General features: G+C 49.2%; 1 protein-coding gene across 1 annotated transcript in view; it reads right to left on the bottom strand.

The window, feature by feature from the left end:
* The window catches only part of Trabd2b (TraB domain containing 2B), a 202,149-nt gene extending 192,247 nt beyond the window's left edge, over nt 1-9,902 (bottom strand). Inside the window, exons 1-2 of the mRNA XM_028889125.2 lie at nt 9,557-9,902; nt 7,016-7,576 (exon numbers count right to left, since the gene is read on the bottom strand). Of these exons, the coding sequence (XP_028744958.1) occupies nt 7,016-7,576; nt 9,557-9,658 (663 nt within the window). The 5' untranslated portion in view covers nt 9,659-9,902. The remainder of the gene's footprint in view (nt 1-7,015; nt 7,577-9,556) is intronic.
* Between the last annotated feature and the right edge of the window lie 8,205 nt (nt 9,903-18,107).

The following is an 18,107-nucleotide window of genomic DNA, read 5'->3' as shown; positions in this document are numbered from 1 at the left end:
GAGCCAGTGATGGGAGATAAAAGGGAGTGAAGTGGATAATATTTAGAAGCAAATTCAAGGGGGAAAGAACGTCAGCCGTTGGGCTGGCAGCTGAGGGTGCCTGCCAGCATTCTTCAGTTTCCTCCCTAAGAAAGCTGCTTTACCAGGCAACCTCTTTCTGGCTTTGAGAGAAGTCCAAATGGGAACTATTAACAAAGGCACGCGCTCAGTTTTATCTCCATCAGAAAGTGCTTTGGCGGTAAGGAAGGCTTTCTCTGGGCCGGGGAGTGGAGAGCGGCTTGGGGGAAGGAGATCCGACATGCTTGCAGATGGGGCTTCTTGGAATTCTTGAGAAATGGCCCCTTCCAACTCCAAGATTTTAGAAGTCTGTGTTGATGAGCTGAAAATGCTTCAAAGCTAAGAGGCTAGGATTTCATGACGTGAAGATTCTTCCGGTCCAAAAAATGTCTCAGAGCTGAAGGTTCTAAGATTTCACCATTCTCTGGTTCTCCGAGCCTCAGAGTTAGGGCTCCTGGGTAGAGAAGTCCTGAGCCTGGAAGTTTTGCTATGAATTTCTGATTCAAGCGTCATCACCTCCAGCTTTGGGAACTAGTTGTCCTTTGACGGAGGTGTCTAAGCTGTCCTGTGTTTCTGCTGCTGAGTCTGCCACCCGAACCTCGGTCCCCCATTCAGACACAGAGATCAAGGTCTGGATCAATCAGGTCACAGAGACAAGACAGACAGAGCCTGCAGCAGGGCTTTTTTTTTTTCCCCCTGCAAATTGCTCCCTGGATCCAGAAACAATCCATGTGTACACATGAGACAGGGTCACTGGAAGGATTGCCCACTATGTGACAGAGATCCCCAGAACAGCACCTGGCCACATGGCTGTGGGTGGGAGGCACAGGATGGGTAGTGGGCTGAAGTATAGGAAACACTGCTTTCCAGGTCTAATCTAGAGCTACAAGAAGGCACCAGGGGCAGCCTGTGCTGAATCAACCTTGGACCAAGAACGTCAGAGAGAAGACAGTCCGTATAGCCTAAGGTCCACCCAGAGTCTCCAGTATCCCTCCACCCTAAGAAGAGCACTGAGGTCTCACAGAAGGCCAGCTGAAGAGCCCAGCAGTGTGGACTGGAGAGATGCCTGCTGCAGAAGCTCAGAGAGGCCCCAGCCCTCAGGAGCAGGCATTCTTGGAGAATCCGAGAGATAGTGACTGGTTCTGAAAGCTTTTAGACTTGTGACAAGACACAGAAGGAAGAGCAGGGTCTCTCATTGTAAAGGGTGAAGAACGAGGATGCAGGAACCACTAATATTCAGATACTGTGGAGCTGAGTTTCCACTCTGTAAAACAGGATTAGTAACACCTACCTTTCAGGGTACAAAAGCAACAAATACTCTTAGGTAGTGAGCTCTCGGCAGGCAAAAACCTATGCCATTCATTTCCAGGTCCCTGGCCCAGATCCTGCACTGCACTGCACTGTGACTGCTCTGTTCATGAGTGAAAAGGTGAAGGGAAGAGAGGATTCTTAATAAAGGAGAGGATCAAGCCTGGGCAGGGGTCAAGCAGGCTATGCCACACCAGCTGAGAGTTGCTCTCTGCTTTGCAGACTAGCAGGAGGATCCCCCACCCTCACCCCACTCCCGGGAATCACCAGCTTCCTGATAGGTAGGCATTAGCCAGGGTCTACCAAGGACAAGCCTGCCAAAGATGGATAAGTCAGGCTTAAAGTTGTGGTGTGGGTTGGCTCGGGCCCTCTAAGATATGGGGCCAGACCCGAGAATTACAGAAGGAAGAACTTGGTTGGCACTGGAAACTGCCTAGCCCAATACTGCCATGGAACAAAGGAGACAACTTAGGCCCATGGAGGAAAAATGATTAGTCTGAAGTCATTGGCAAGAGAGAAATGGAGTGCTTGCTTTGAATCAGAACTCCCTATGCTATGTATTCAATGTCTGTGTCTTTCCAAAGTTCACATGCTGACACCTAACCCCCAGAGTGACCAACTAAGGGATGGTGGGACTCTGAGACAAGATTGGCTCATAATGACAGAGCCTTGGGAATGACTGACCTAGCAAAGAGGCCCGAGGGAAGTCACTACTCTCTCTTATCCCTTGTCACCATGTTAGGGTTCAGAGAAGTCCCATCTACGAAGAATGAGCCTTCATTTCATACTGAATTTTCTGGTACCTTGATCTTTACCTTCACAGCCTCCAGAATCATAAGCGGTGTTTACAAATGACTTAGTGTAAGGTGTCTTGCCACAGTATCTCAGAGGGTTAAAGACAACTCCCTTGACGATTTTGCTATTTTGCAGCTGTTAAGGTTTATGAGAGGGGATGCATTGCTGTGGTTTATGCCACCTTCCTTCATACATTCATTTACTCTACCATGCTGGGTTACAAAAGCAGACAAAGGATGCATATCATAGTTGCTGACCATCAGTCATTCATCATTCTGCAAATATTTATAATGCACTTCCTACCTGTTGATGAACCAGGCACAGATAACTATATGTAAACTCAGAGACCTTCTGCATTCAACTGCACAAGCTTAGCCTCAGTCAGGGGGCTACCTTCACTATAGTTCTGTGGGAAACTGATGATGAATTCCAGGGAGATGGTACCCAGAATGTCTTTGGGAACTCCTCTTTTAGAATTACATTAAGATTCATTTTATAATCAAGAGAAAAAAAATTTCAGTACTTTTAAATCATTTTTCTTTTTGTATTTTATATTTTACTTTATCAATAATGATACAACACACACACATACCCCTATACATGCATACATATATATACATACACAGACACAAACTCACCAGATAATGTCATGAACTATGAAAAAACAAAATCAGTCCACCTTTTAGATGCCTAAAGAGCATGGGTTTTAGCAAAGGACATTCTTGAGTCCATTGGGCCTGTCTATGTAACCACAGTCAATGATCTATCTTTTTCGAGTCTCAATTTACAATAAATATGACAATAAAGCTTTTAGCACTTCCCTGGGGACTAGAGCTAATATCCTTTGAGGTCCAGTGCTGCCCCCACATCCCCCCAAAGACAGAGCTCAGCAATTGATTTTATGATTTCTAACTCCCAGAGGAAGAGACTGAGAATTTCATGAATATTGTGTGTACTTTTAGCAGGTATGCTCCAGAGTTAGGGCTCTTGGACACTAGATAGTACCAGTGCACGTCGGTAAGACACAGCAATGGGCAGAACAGCATGATCCTTGTTCTCTTACCTAACCTGGAAAGACTCTCCCACTCAAGTGTTCTCAACCAGTGCCTCCACCACACAGTGTGAGTGGTCAGAAGTGGGGGAAGGACTGAGAATCCTGCTGTGGTCCTCAACCTTCCTGACGCTGTGACCCTTTAATACAGCTCCTTGTGTTGTGGTGACCCCCCAACCATAAAAGCATTTTCGTTGCTACTACATAACTGTAATTCTGCTACTGTTATGTATCATAATGTGAATATTTTTTGGAGATAGAGGTTTGTCAAGAGGGTGCAACCCACAGGTTGAGAACCGCTGCCCCGGAGGGAGTAGTGGCAACCAGCCCCAGTCCCTGGAAGCAGCAAACAGAACTGTTTAAGGATCTCCAGCTTCTAAGACTGCCATAAGATCTGGCCCAAAGGCTTAAGCATCCCAAGCTCCCCAAAGCAGGGGCTTGCCACCTTCACATTCTCTGTAGCACTAGGGGCTGAATCTAGTACCTAAGTACTTCGTGTGCAGCAAGTACCTGTCACTAAGCTCTATATCCCTCGCCCTCTTTTTACTTTTGTACTTTGAGACAGGATCTCACTAAGTTGCCTGGGCAGACTCTGAACTTAGTCTGTAGCCCAGGTAGGCTTGAACTTGTGATCCCCTGTGTCAGCTTCCTGCAAAGCTGAGATTATGGGACTGTGCCAACAGGCCTGGCTCCCCACCACCCCTCCATAGTCCAGTTTTGATTTGTTCAGCAGAGGTTGGACAATGGATACGGCACACCCACTTCTCATGTAGCCCCCTTCTTCCCCTGCCCTGGAGTCCACTAAGACTCCCTGCCAAGCACAGAAACTACATATAGGAAGTTCTTCGGTCATTTAGAGTCCCCACAGACTGGCTCTGCTCCTTATTAGCCATGTGGCCTTGGGCAAGTCATTCAACCTTTCTTGGTGCCCACTTTAGAAAGCCAAAGGGTTACAAGGAGAATTCAGTGAAATGGAAATGCGCGTGGAGCTTCCTGCTGGGTGCCTGGCACGTGCAATTGATTAGAATGGTCCTATGGAATGTCAGGGCTGGAAGGGGCTTGAAAGATGACCTAATCCTGGTGTCTGATTTCACAGGCAGAGTGAACTGAGCACAAGGAAAGGAACTGACTTGCCCAAGGTCACATGGTAAAAACCTTAGTGATACTGAATCTAGCACCTTGAGTTTATTTTTGAAATCAAAGGTCAAAACCTGTCATGAGACCTGCTTGCTCTTCCTGCGAGCTGAGGAGTTACAAGTTTTCTAAGCTCCCTGATTTGGTCCTCCTGATCCATAAGTCTCATTTAAACTTTCTTTCTCTACTTATCAAGCAAAAATACATATTTCTACCAAGAAAAAAAATACATAACGTACCTCAAATCATTAAAATTAAAACTAAAATCTCAGACCTTAGCATAAAAGTAGTCTTTTAAGCTTTTTCCTCATCTTCCTCTCTCACTGCCCACCCCCCGATTTTTGCAATAACAGTAATGCTTTGAGGAAAGAAAGAATAAAAATCTGATGCACATAACAGATATTTCAGTACAATAACGCATCACAGATGTTCCTATCAAACTGTGCATGCATGTATGCACACAATTTTACTGAGAAAGCAGTTGTATTTCTGACTGTCAGGTTGGGGATCCCAATGACCTCTGCCCAGGTTCTGGATTCCACTTTTTCCCAGTTAGCCCATTGCTGCCCAAAAGGATGAAGGAGAGGTTTCATCACCTCCTTCCAAAATGATATCAGGACAAATTGGTGCCGTCAGGCTCTCAGGCAGGTGGTGAAGGGTGTGCAGATTAGGAAATGAGAGGACTCCTGTTTTCTTTTGCCTGAGACTTGTTTTCTACAGCCCTTTCAAGAAGCTGGACCCAAGAACAATTTGAAGAGCGGGCCCAGGCTGGTGATGGGGTGGGAGTGTTTTTGCAACAGAAACTGGAGTCTGTTTGATCTTCAAACATGGGCTTTGGAGATTGTCAGCGGGCTCCTTGCTGGCCGATGAACGGCTCTCAGTAACTTTTCCTAAAACATAAGCTCACACACTTTGCAGCAAATGTTTTCAACCCACCAGAGCCGTCATTTGGTAGAACAGCAGTGTTTCCAGACCCCCGAAGAAAGATAGTTTTGTTGTTTTAAGAGAGACAGATTAAAGCCAGGGACTGTTTAACTAGAGAGCCCCAATGCTCCCTTCAGGCCTTGTCAGGTTCCTCTGTTGTTGGTTCAAAGAGGGTGTTGAGAGTGATAGTGGATCCCCCACCTCCCAAAACTAAAATAGATATCTATGGAGGCCAGACATGAGGAATATGGGCAGAGAGACCGCCCACAAAACTGCCTCCAAAATGAGATGGGCGGGCGGTGAGTGCTGGGGGCCCCTCGACCACTGATAATATCAGCTCACGAGGCTGGCAAGGGGAAAGTCACTTCAGAAGAGGAGAGCCGCTCTGTTCAGAAGGCTCCGCGCTGGGGCAGAGAATACACAGGATTTTCCCCGTGGAGATGGAGGCAGGCGTAGTCAGAACCCTGCGGGGCGTGACTAACTGCCCCAATATTCCTGCCACCGGGCCCTCTGGGTAAGGACTCCACAATTATGGGAGAGCCAGCAGGAGAACTCACAAACCCGCCTTTCATTTGGCCGGCAAATCAATCTGGCTTCTTACCTCCCTGGGGACAATATTGCATTTCCCCTGGAAAAACAAAGGCCAGAGATCTAGGAAGGGGGATCAGCTTCAGCAGCCGTTTCCCTAGTGAGGAGCTTGCAACATCTCTGGAGCAATTGAGTCTGATTCCAGGGATAGAGTCTGGGGTCTACTCATTTTATGAGTCTATCTCCTTAATGATGAGCACGCACGTCTTGTGGTCACATTTCACTTACAGCACCAACCCAGACCCTGTATTGGGGCCTCCTGGTAGGAGCCACAAGCCAGGAGTTCCCATCCTGGGTTGACAGCCCTGTTCTCTAAGCACACATGTGAACTTATTGTTCCCAGGGCCTCAGAGTTGAGTTGGGGACCAGTGAGTTGCGAATGACCTCTGTCCATAGACAGGCTTTTAAAGGCATTTTGCTGGGTCAGGTCTCTGACAGCCAGAGACTTTAAACCTCTTAAACCCCTCCCTTCTCCCCTACTCCCTAGGTTCAGAAATCAGAACTGTCAACCTTAAACACATTTCTCTGAAATTATTACCCCCCAAACTCTCCTTGTTGACTGGATGCTCCCCCAGTGTTAAGGAGGCAGCTCCGGAGTCACAGACCTTAGCAAAGGCCCTGGGAAATGGTGAAGAACTCAGCATTAACCAGCAAACTAGTGCCATGTCCACAATACCTTCCCTGCCAGCATAACCTAGGCACCATGGCCTCCACCTCCATATTGTTTCTGTAATAGACACACTCACAGGTGAGTGTCCAAACAACCTCAGGACAGCTCTGTGCTCAAAGTCCCCAGGGCCTGGGGAAGCCTGCTGCAAATGGGCATCTCCCTCTCTCTGTTTTGTATCACTCTGATGCTCCCGGGGAAATTCTTTCTGCTCAGGCAAGCACAGCAGGTGGAGAGTGGATATCCCCAACAGGGAACCACTGAAATGGAAAGAAACACCCAAACTTTGGCACGTAGTAGTTTCCCCTGACCCCAACAAAGCAGCCCAGTGCTGTCCCAGGGCCAGAGAGATGCTTTTGCTTGAGGCAGAGAGTGGAGGGTGTAGGGGGGATGGGAACCAGCCCTGGCTGTCTGTTGGAGCATGACAAAGATCAGAGACCAGGAACAAGATACTGGGGGGCTGCTGGCTAGGCTGGTGTGTGGGTTCCTACCTGGGAGAAGTTGAGACCATTGAGGGGATGGCATTGCTCCTCAACCCGCTCCACAGCCCCAGTGCTCTTCCTCATCTTCTCGGCCTGCTGGGCCAGGTAGAGGTCCAGCACAGGCACGCCTCGGGAGCGCACATCTGTCTCCGTGAGTGAGTTCACCATGAGCATCACCCACACTGGCCTCTTGCGCTCCCAGTTGCCAGCGATGGCATTGAACAGGTAGTCGGCATACAATCCTTTGCCGCGCTGTGCCGGCGTCATCCACGAGGGCATCATCAGCTTCACGTAGTCCAGGTGGCGCTTCAGGCGCCAGTAGAGCTCTCTGGGCAGCACATCCTGCAAGTTCTCCCCGTGGGGCAGCAGCTGGCAGCTGGCCAGGGCTGAGATGGTGTAGGGATCTGTCAGATCCAGCTCAAAGTAGACACGGGTGCTGGCCTGGAAGGCTGCTTTGGAATTATCAGGGATGAAGTCCCAGACTCGGGTGTATGGAACGTGGATGGTGCCAAACAAGTAGGCTGGGGGATGGCGCCGAATAGTCCACAGGAAGGAGTTCAGGTCCCTCTGCTACAAGGAGAGAGGAGAGGAGAGGCAGATCAGTGAGGCCAAAGGCAGCAGAGCAGAGCCAGGTTGGCACAGAGAGGTGGCAGGGGCAGATGGGGCCAGCAGGCAGAGGCCCAGGGGCAAAGCTTTTAGCTTTACAAGCTGAGAGCCCCACATTCAAATGCTGGCTTTGCCCTATCTTAATTGAATAATTTGCACTACATCGTTTCACTTCCCACAGCCTCAGTTTCTTCTTCTGTAAAATGGGGGTGAGAATGAAAGTCACTGGTAGGATTGAAAACCAGAACATACATAGCTGAAGCCCTCCGAGTGGTGCCAGGCACAGAGGAAATGGGCAATGAAGGGAGGCTCTCTTTATGACTGGCTTTCACTGTGAAAGCCAAGGACTGCCACACCACCTGAGAACATTCATGCTCGGCCAAGCCAAACCTTCACCAGTAGTGTTTCAAGTAAAGGGTGGGGAGAGGGGGGACCAAGAGTTCTGCTCTGGCAAGGAAAGCGGAAGTCATATAACTTTTAAATACAGCCATTAGAAGACACATGCCAAGAGCACTCTGAAAGCAGAACACCTATTAAAAATAGCACACCTATTTCAACAGTTACTTCCCATTCATCCGGGTGGGTAAGGGTTTCTTCTTGGAGGGCACTTCTGGAGTGTTAGCTACTTTGCTCCACTCGCTGAGACCATAGATGAGGAAGTGTTTAAAAAACCTTGCAAAGTCAAATCAAGCCTCAATTTCTGGTTTGGGAGGAGAGGATTCCATAGAATTAACCCCAAAGAAATGTACCTATCCTGGGTGCTTCCCAGACTTCCTCACTAAAAAAGGAATACCTGGTTTTCCATCCCCAGGTCTGTCTTTTTCTGAGACCTAGGTACACACTTGGGTTGTGTGCCTCAAGCAGGGTCACAAATACCAAGGCTGATTTTCCAGTACCAATTAAGATTTAGAAAGAAACAGGAGTTAGGGGGCTATCATTTCTCTCAGGCAAAGTCATCTTCCATCTAGAAAAAGTCCCCGGAGTGACCAGCGACCACTTATAAACTTTAGGTCAAGTCATAACATTTCCCTACCTAATTCTGACACAAATGTAAAGTATTTATTGTGGGTGGTGGAAACAGTACCTTAATTTACCAACAAGATTTGTAAATCTGAATGCACAAAGACAGTGCACACCAGCTAGCCAAGCAGGCTGCTGGCCGTGCACCTTGCCCATGGCCAACCTATGCCCTGCTACTAGGACAGCATAGGAGGATCCTGTAACAGTGTTCTGGTCTCCTGGCCTCCAGTTCAGGGTGACTGCCAATGCATTAATCTCTATTTGAAGAGAAAGGAGCATTGGGAGAAAATCATGAGATTCCGGGCTTGGGGAGGAAAATTGGGAGAAGCAGTTAACTACTTGACCCCCTCAGGGAAATATTAGACAAGTATGTTCATTCTGTCATTTCCGTTTCTCTCCTCTGGACTCTTACCCCTTTTCAGGAAACAGGGGCATTTGGGACAATAGGTGCTGGGTGGGGCCTGGGGTACAGAGGGAGAGCACGGGGGCGAGGGGGGGTGGCCTTAGGTCAGAAAAAGGGGCAGGGAGAGAGAGGGAAGCCTAGGCAGGGGTCCTATGTGAATGAAACAGCGAAAGGGCTGGTAGGGTGTAGAGAAGGGCAAGAGGTGTTGGGACGCAGAAAGAGACCAAAGGGTAAAGACAAGATAAAAGACAGGAGAGTCAGAAGCGGGCACAGAAAGGAGAAACGTCCAACCAAGACCAAAAGTCTAGAGGAAACTGTCCGCAAGTGAAGAGGGAACCATCTGGGCTGGGCTGGGCTCAGAGTTGGAGCCCCAGAGGACAGATGCTAAGGAAGGGAGCCCGGGCTGTGCCCAGAGGGCGGAGGTGGAGCGAGTGGGCTAAAGAAGGCAGGTCCCAAACCATCGCCCCTTGGGCTAGAGTGCCCAGGCAGGCGGGAGAGTGGCGGGGCTGGCGCTCGCTCACCGATCCGGGCGGCCGGCACTGTCCTCCGTCAGGGGGTTGCGGGCGGGCGCGGGCGGTGGCGAGGAGGGCGGCAAGCAGCGGCCCCGCCAGGGCGGCGTGCATCCTGCCGGGGCCCGCGGGATGCGGGGGACCCTCCTGGGCAGCGCCCCCTCAGCAGGGCGGGAGCCCCCAGCTGGGCACCGAGGCTCTTCTGGAGCACAGGGCTCCAGGCGCGAGATGCTGGGAGCCCGCTGGGGCGTGGCTGGATGTCCCTGTCGGACCTGGGGGTCCCTCTGGGGCGGGGCTCCGTCTGTTGGAAGAGGGGGATCCTCTGGGGCGGGGCCCCTCACCAGGGCGCGCAGCCGGGTTGGCCAAGCCCCGGAATTCTGCGAGCGCGCAGGGGTCCTGGAGCGCGTGGCGGTCCGGGAGCCGCGTCAGGGTCCAGGGGTTCGCGGGGCTCCTAGGGCAGTCCCGAGGTCCCGGGGTAAGCGAGGGATCTCGGGTTATGCTGGGCACCCGGGGCGCGCAAGGGTCCCAGGGGTGCGCGGCGCTCCAGGGGGCGCGCAGTGGGACAAGTGCGGCGGAGGGCGCGGCGGGGCGGGGGTCGGCTCTGAGGTGCCCGGCTGCCCCGAGCCCGGCTCAGAGGGGCGGCGGGCGGCCGCGCGGCCGCTGCCCGGGCTCCGCCATGCTGCTCCGCGGCCGGGAGGGAGGGAGAGAGGAGGGCGGGAGAGCGGCGCGGAGCCGGGCCGGGCGGGGGCTGGGGCCGCCGGGCGGGGGAGGGGAGGACCCGGCGCGGGGGGCGGGGGCCGGGGCCGCGGCGGGCCGGGCCGGGCCGCAGGGAGTCGGAGCGAGCTCGGCGCCCGGGCGCGGCGAGGCGGGGTCTGCCGGGCATGGCAGGCGCTCGCTGGCTCCGCGCTCGCTCTCTCGCTTGTTCCCTCGCACGCGCGCGGAGGGAGGCGAAGCCCGCAGCAGCCACTTCCCAACTTTCCAAACTTCCCAGCGCAACTTTTTCCTCTCCTCCCCTGCCTGCGCCTCCCCCCTCCTCCCTCTCCTTTCCCCTCGCCAGCTCTGCGCTGGGCCGTAGCTCCGGAGCGCCACCGCCAGAGGGCGTCCGGCCTGATGCTCTGCTCAGGGGACCCCAGGCTAAGAGGTGGAAGCCCAATGGTCAGGCAACTTTGGGGGGACATGGGCCAGCTTCCCCAGCACATCCGCGAGTCTTGGCAAGAGTAATCAGCCAGCAGGACAGGATTTTGAGCTATTTGGAAGAATGAGATGGTCACTGGAGATCCAGGGAAGATGCTGTTTACTTACAACTTTGTGTCATGCTACTGTGCCTAACACTGGCATGCATGTTCCTAGGCACTCTGCAAACACTTTCTGCATCAAAATAAAGCATGTTTAAAGAACATAAAATAATTATCACCAGAATTCCTTAGAAGCTTCCATTTAGCCAGTCATTTTCTGGTCTAGTTCCCCGGATCCACATAAAATCCCTGTGTATGGCTGTTAAAGGGTAAGAATTCATGTCATGTCCACTTCCTAGGCTATAGGAATTGAAAAAGTCCTTAAAATCAACCCCATTCTGTTCCTTGGAGACAAAGGAGGCCTTAAAGATGTCAATGGATAAAAACCTTCTATCATCAGTCGGTGGCGGCGCAAGCCTTTAATCCCAGCACTCAGGAGACAGAGGCAGGCAGATCTCTAAATTTGAGGCCAGCCTGGTCTGCATAGCGAGTTCCAGGACAGCCAGGGCTACACAGAGAAACCTGTCTTGAAAAAAAAATAAAATAACCAAACCAAAAACACAAACAAACAAACAAAAACCCCTTGTCTCATCACAGCAAATGGGAAAAGTGATTCATGGCACACACACACACACACACACACACACACACACACACACACTACTTTTGTTAAACAAGTTATGCTGAGTATGATGTCCTGGCATCTGAGGTTACAGGACGAATTCGGTGATATCAGAACTCTACAGCTGACAGACAAGGTCAGATATGCAGGTAGACAATTAATACAACCATGCCAGAAGACCAAGGAAAGACAGGTAGAGGAAGGGCTCCTAAGACAGCTGGGGTCAGGGCAAAGACCTTGGAGGTGTTCTTGAAGAAGAAGTCAGTAGTAGCTAATAGTAGAAAGTGAAGCAGTTGGAGCAGCCAGACCAGAAGGGAAGGAAGGAAGTGCCAGAGAGTGACAGGTCAACCTCACTAGTCATGTGAAACTTCCATTTATTTTTAGGCTGAAAATAAGTGTATGTTGGCAATTGCTTGCAGTTCAAACTACTAGGTATCTGGAGTAATTTGTTCTGCTCAGCCTCTTTGTCACACACCTATTGGTGAAAGATGTTGAGCAGGACAGAGTACCCAGAAAATAGGGCACTAGGGCACAGTGTAGTAGCTCTGTCTCCCACACACAGAGCTCTGAGACCTGCAACTGTGACAGAAGTCCTTGAATGATACTGCCCTGACTCAGGTCCCCCAGCTCCCTGCAGAGTCTCACCCATCTCCTTGGTAAGAACAGAGTGAGTTGGTTAGAGTGTGGTGGGAGTTTAATTCCACTGAGAAGTAGGCATACGGTCTTCACTGGGGAATTAGAAGATGGAAGATTAGGGAATAAAAAAAGGACCAGATCAAGTTTAAAGTGATGGTATGTGTGACTATTGGTGGTTTTTAAAAACTTCCTTCATGTATTTCAAATGAAAGTTTTCTCATATCATATTTTTTTCTTTAAAATGATAAAGGTTTTAGTAAGTAATTGTCAGAGGTCTAACTTCCTCCTTTGAGGTCTCATGTAGCAGGGCCATGAGCAAGGACAGAACACAGCATCTTGGAGTCTGGCTTTCTCCAGCCCTGTTCCTGGCCTCACTATTTTTCAGTGAATCAATGTGCGTGATAAGGCCTTGGGCTCATCACCATATTGCATTGGTGTTGTTAATGAGACACAAGAGCAAATAAGTTTGTCAATTCAAGAGAATTGAAAACATAAAGCAACACAAATTTCTGCACACCAAAGTGTTCTTCACAATAGTCAGAAGATGGAAACAACCTAGCCAACTGTCCATCAGCTAGTGAATGAAGAGTCAACTATGGCATGTCAAGACATCAGGCTATATAACTTAAGACATACAATTCTTAAAAAATCAGGCATGGGGCCTGGAGAGATGGCGAAAGGGTTAAGAGGACTGGTTGCTCTTCCAGAGGACCCAGGTTCAATTCTCAGCACCCACATGGCAGCTCACAATTGTGAGCATGCAGGCAAAACACCAGTGCACATAAAAATAAATAAATCTTTAAGAAAATGAGGCATATTCAAGATAGACTATGCCTTGACTTCAGAGAGGATTGAAGTGAGCATGTATACAGAGTCAGAAAGTGAGAGCGGTCACCCAGAACAAAGCAGCATGAGGAGACAGAGGAGGGACCAACACAAAGGGGTATTGGCTTTCTTTGGGGATTGATAAAAGCATATCAAAATGGTGATGGTTGCTCAACTCTGAGTAAATTAAAAGAGAGAAAAAGCCACTTTAAATAAGTACATGGTATGTGAATTATCATGGAATTCTGGAAGCTGTTATCCAAAACAATAAACACAAACATGGATTTCATTGGGTTTTCAAATTATTTTATTTTTATTTATGTGTGACTATCTGTGTGTCTGCCACATATGTGTAGATACCCAGGAAGGCCGTGAGAAGGTGTTGCATCCCTTGGAGCCCGAGTTTGAGGTGATTAAGAGCCACCTCATCTGGGTACTAGGACTGAACTCAGGTCCTCTGCAAGAGCAGCTTGTGCTGTCATAGCCAAAACTGGGCCCCTTCTCCAGCTCAATCTCAGCATTTTAAAGCAGGTTCTCCTTCCTATTTGGTCTTGTGAGATAAGCCCTGGGTGGTGCTAAGCCCTAAATATTAGAGACTGGGGCACTTGAGTAGTTTCATCATCCTCTCTGGACATGACAATGAACTGAGGTGACCCACCACCAGCATAAACAAGCTGGTAGAGTGATCAACCTTTAGGGGCCCTCTGCACACAACACTAAAGCTCTCCCTTTAAGGCCATTGCCAGTCTAGGACATTTAGGGAGGGTGAGAAACGACTCTGAGCTCAAGAGGGGGCAGTGGCTGCAGACTCTAGACTGCTCTGCCCGGGGCCCATCCGGACCACTTTTCTTTTATTGCATCTTAATTAAGTTGTTCAATCAGATTGGTACCAGGAATCTGTAGGTTGTAACAGCAGGGGCAGGAGCAGAAGCCTTGTAGCGTAACTAAACCAACAAAGTTGGCCTCAGGAACCCTGCTCTGTTGAAGGGTGTCCCTTCCAGGGTGAGAGATGAGGCACTTAGCTGCAGGCTCAAAGGAAGAGCATTGCTCTGGGCTGTGGGCCACTAGCCACCCAGTATTCTTAAATGGGCATGGTCTGACTTCTGGCTCTGACTCCTATAGCCAGCACGCAGCCCCTGACCCCCAAGCTCTGTGTTCTCTACCCCAGCCTTGCTTGGAAATTAATCCTTAATGAGTGAAGAACAAGAGTGCTTCTGGGCCTGGGGAGAAAGGAAGTGAACTGAAGAATGAAGCAGAGACAGGCAACGTTGAGGACAATCTAGAGTGAGAGAAAGCACCTAAAAAAAAAATGCAGACACTGAGATGACTGGGCAAAGGGTATTCTGTCACTCAAGCAGAAAAAGAGGCCGGTGGTCACACAATTGTAGTAAGGGGTCAGAGCTGCTAAGTGGGAGAGCAATAATCAAAGACAACACCGTTGCGGCACAGTCCAGTGGGGGCATCTTGGGTCCTGAGGAATCAGCCCCAGATTTAGCCCTCAGGGAACTTGCCACCCAGTGGAGAGGACAGAGACATAAACAAATGGAGCTTGGGGTGAAACAAAAAGAAGGGCAAACAGGACCAATCAGGACAGCCTTCGGAGGGAGAACAGGAGCAGGAAGCTGGGTGTGGTGGTGCATCTTGCAATCTCAGCACTTACAAGGTGGAGGTAAAGGATCAGGGATTCAAGGTCAAGTTCAACTACACGGTGGATTCAAGAGGCCCTGCTTAAAAACAAACAAATAAACAAATGAGCAGGAACCCGGAATTTACACCTCCTATAATCTCAGCACTTGGAAGCTGACGCAGGAGGATGGAGAGTTTGAGGAAAGCCTAGGCCACATAGAACTGCCTCAAAACAAAACAACAAAATGGAAAACAACCCCCACCCCAAATCACCACCAGCAAAAGACTAAGCTGGAGTTGGGCAGAAAGACTGAAGAAAGAGAAGGCATTAAGGGCCATGGGCATCGCACGTGCAAAGGAGTAGGAGTGTGTAGGGGTTTGGTGTGTGAGGGGGACTGGTAAGGGTGATAGAGGCGAACTTGAACTAGACATGGTCAGAATCCAAGGGCACCAGCAAGTGCTGTGCAGGAACTCAGAACGGGGTTTGCCCTGCCTGTCAGAGCAGACAGTCTTAGCATGATCTGTAGAAAATGTGGCTGCCCCAGAGGGTGTCTGACAGGCCAGGCTCCAGGTGGGAGGTGCACATGGCTGGCTGTGGGTAGCCCTCAGGATAGCGACGGCTCAGCTCTCACGTGCTGCTCCATATGTTCTGTGCTGTAACTGAGCTGCCCTCCTCCAGCTACTTGTGACTTTTGAACAAGAAACACCTGTAGGTGTTGAGTTGAAAGACATGTCAGTGAGTGCTGTTGCAATGAACTTGAGGGTTGAGATCTTTTGGAGAGGCTGATTTCATTCGTTTTGGATATGCATTCCAGAGTGAGATTTGTTCTGTTGTTATAAAAGCAAACAAACAAAAAGCCTGCAGGCTGTTTTGTATAATGGCCGCGCTGACTTAACTTTTTTAGCAACAAGTGCAAGGCCTGGTCAAAAGGACAAAAATTCAGTTACAAGGTAAGTTCTGTCTAGTAATGTGTAGAACACATGGTGTGTGCTTATGAGTCTAAAGGTCATGATTATTGTGCAGCATTAATATGTTATTAAATCATCACGTTGGACACATACTGTCTGTCAAGTAAATATTTCAGGATGAAGAAAAAAAGGATTTTAAAATAAAGAAAATATCATATAAAGACCAGGTGATATACATTTCATAAAAATCCCAGCATATTGAAAGCCAGGGGGTCCAGGAAACTTTTCTGGAAGAGACATGTTTTGAACTGGTCTATGAAGGAAAAGCAGGTGCAATGGAAGGAAGAAACACATTTATTTTCATCCTAGGTAAGAAGAATGGTGAAAACAATGAGTTGGAGGAGGGGCAAGGAGAGAACATTCTGACTGGGGACCAAGAGGTGGAGTTAAAAGAGTAGCTCACTGGGCTGGCCAGTCAGCCCCAGGGGTCCTCCTGTCTTGGCCTCCCCAGCACTGGGATGACAGGTGCTTCCCCAGGGTTGGGATTACAGGAGTGTGCTATGGCACCCGGCTTTCATGGGCATGCTGGGGATCTAAACTTAGGTCCTAGTGCTTGTATAGTAATGTTCTTCACCAACTGTGCCGTTTCCCCTGCTGGGTTTGCCCTCATTTTAAAGATGAGGACATGTCTCAGAGGGGAACAGTGACACTCAAACCACACAGCTGATTATTAGAAAGTAATCTGTCTAAACCTCCCTGCTAAACCCTTCACTCCCTCCAAGCTACAAATGGGGAAAGTGCACAGGTAGCAAGCAGCCGAGGGGGTGGCTTGTGAACACACTTGTGCACACACAATCACATGTGGCAGCTCTGGGCTCTGCCTGTCTTAGGATAGAGAGTAACTCTCATTTAGGACTTGCCTGTCACTCTAGCCCAAGCTGTGCCAGGCTCCATTCCTCTCTTTAGGACCCTACTGAAGTATGGAAAGGGAAAAAGGAAATGTGATGCTTGAAACAAAATACCCCATCGAGCTGACCACTAAATGGCACTTAGACCCCAAGTATACACACAGCTGCTTTCTGTAATGAAGGCTGCGGACCATGTTCCTGGATATAAAATAACAAACCACATATAAAGTTTTACATTGCTGTGTAATTAGCACGGATCTGCAAATGTGCTAGGCTGCAAATGTGCTAGGGTGAGGGCAGAGGGGCTTGGGCCACAAGTAGAGAGGGTGTGGGAAAGAACATGCCCCAGGGTGAGAAGGGTGGACTTTGAGTCCTGACCCCGCCCTCATCTCCTTTGGCCTTGGACAAGTTCTTCAGACCCTGTAGACTTCCGGTTTGGTATCTGTATGAGCAGGCAATGGTATCTGCTTTCTCAACAGTGGTTTTAACCTTCTCTCGGCCTGAGGACACTTGACAATTTGTAAAGACATATTTGTGTGTCCTACCTGGGGAGGTATTACTGGCTGGCATCTTGTGGCTGGGGCCAGGATGTTGCCATGTATCTTACAACACAGGAAGCAATCTCATTTAGAAGTATGGCCCCACAAATGCCAGTCCTGCTAATACTGAGAATTCCTGCCTCATAGGATAGCTATGAGATACTAGATACATTCATAACTTTGATTGGGCATTTGATGTGTGCTAAGTACTTCCAATCACTTTTTAAAATGTAGTAACTCTTGCCTGTTCATAATAAGTCTATGAGGGAACTGCTACCATTACCCTCACCCTATACTACCATTATCCTCATGCTGTAGATAAGGAAATTGGAGTCCTGGAAGTAAACTCACCCAAACTCACAAACCTGGTGGAGCAGAGAGGCATTTGCAAAAGGCCTGTAGCTCTAGATCTACTACATATGAACCTGAACACAATTTGAACTCATGTTTTACTTGCCTGTCGAAGTCAATGCCTGGGACACGATAGTGATAATGATCTCTATGAGTCAAACACTCAACTGTTCATGAAGGCCACATAGAAGCATCCAATGTTTGGCAGACAAGACATAGAGAGTGCTTGCTCACATTCAGTTTTCTTTCAGAAGAAAAATAATAAAGAGGTGACTAAATAAAAATGGAGGCAGTGTGAGTCATAGACACTATGTTATGAATGAAGAGAAGGGTTCTGCCAGATGTGAGAGAAGGTACCATTGGCTGAGGAAACAGCCTCGGCAAAGGCCCTGTAGTAGGGAGGCACCATGGTGTGTTGAGGAAACAGAAAATCCAAGAGAAGTAAGATCTGGGTTACAAGGCAGATGATTCTTAGAAATGTAGCAGAGAGTAGGGTCCACCTGAAGAGTGACCTGGTTGAGGTAAGAAACTTGAATTCTGTCCTCTCCTAGGAGTTATGGAGGTTTTACAGAAGATTGACCTGATTTGCATCTTGGAAGTTCATTCAGACCTCAGTGTGAAGGATGGTGAGGCAGCAGGAGAGGAATCCAGGATCCTGGGCAGGATCCAGGCTGGGGTAAGGTAGGGAAAGTGGGGTCTTACCCACATGGCTTCAGTGGGACTGAAGGAAAGGGAACAGGTCTGTCAGGTTCCCACAGTGTTAGAGCCAGCAAACTAGCATTTTGTGATGGATATGATGGGTGAGGGGAGCAAGGCTAAGACTGAGGGTTTTGTTTTGAGCAACTTCTTCATTGGTTGAGACAGGTTGAGGAAGAAACAGAACTTTGTGAGAGTGGAGAGAAAGCAGCAGGG

This window comes from Peromyscus leucopus, chromosome 2, assembly GCF_004664715.2.
Source record: "Peromyscus leucopus breed LL Stock chromosome 2, UCI_PerLeu_2.1, whole genome shotgun sequence".
Taxonomy (NCBI): domain Eukaryota; kingdom Metazoa; phylum Chordata; class Mammalia; order Rodentia; family Cricetidae; genus Peromyscus; species Peromyscus leucopus.
This window is presented reverse-complemented; position numbering and strand designations above follow the sequence as displayed.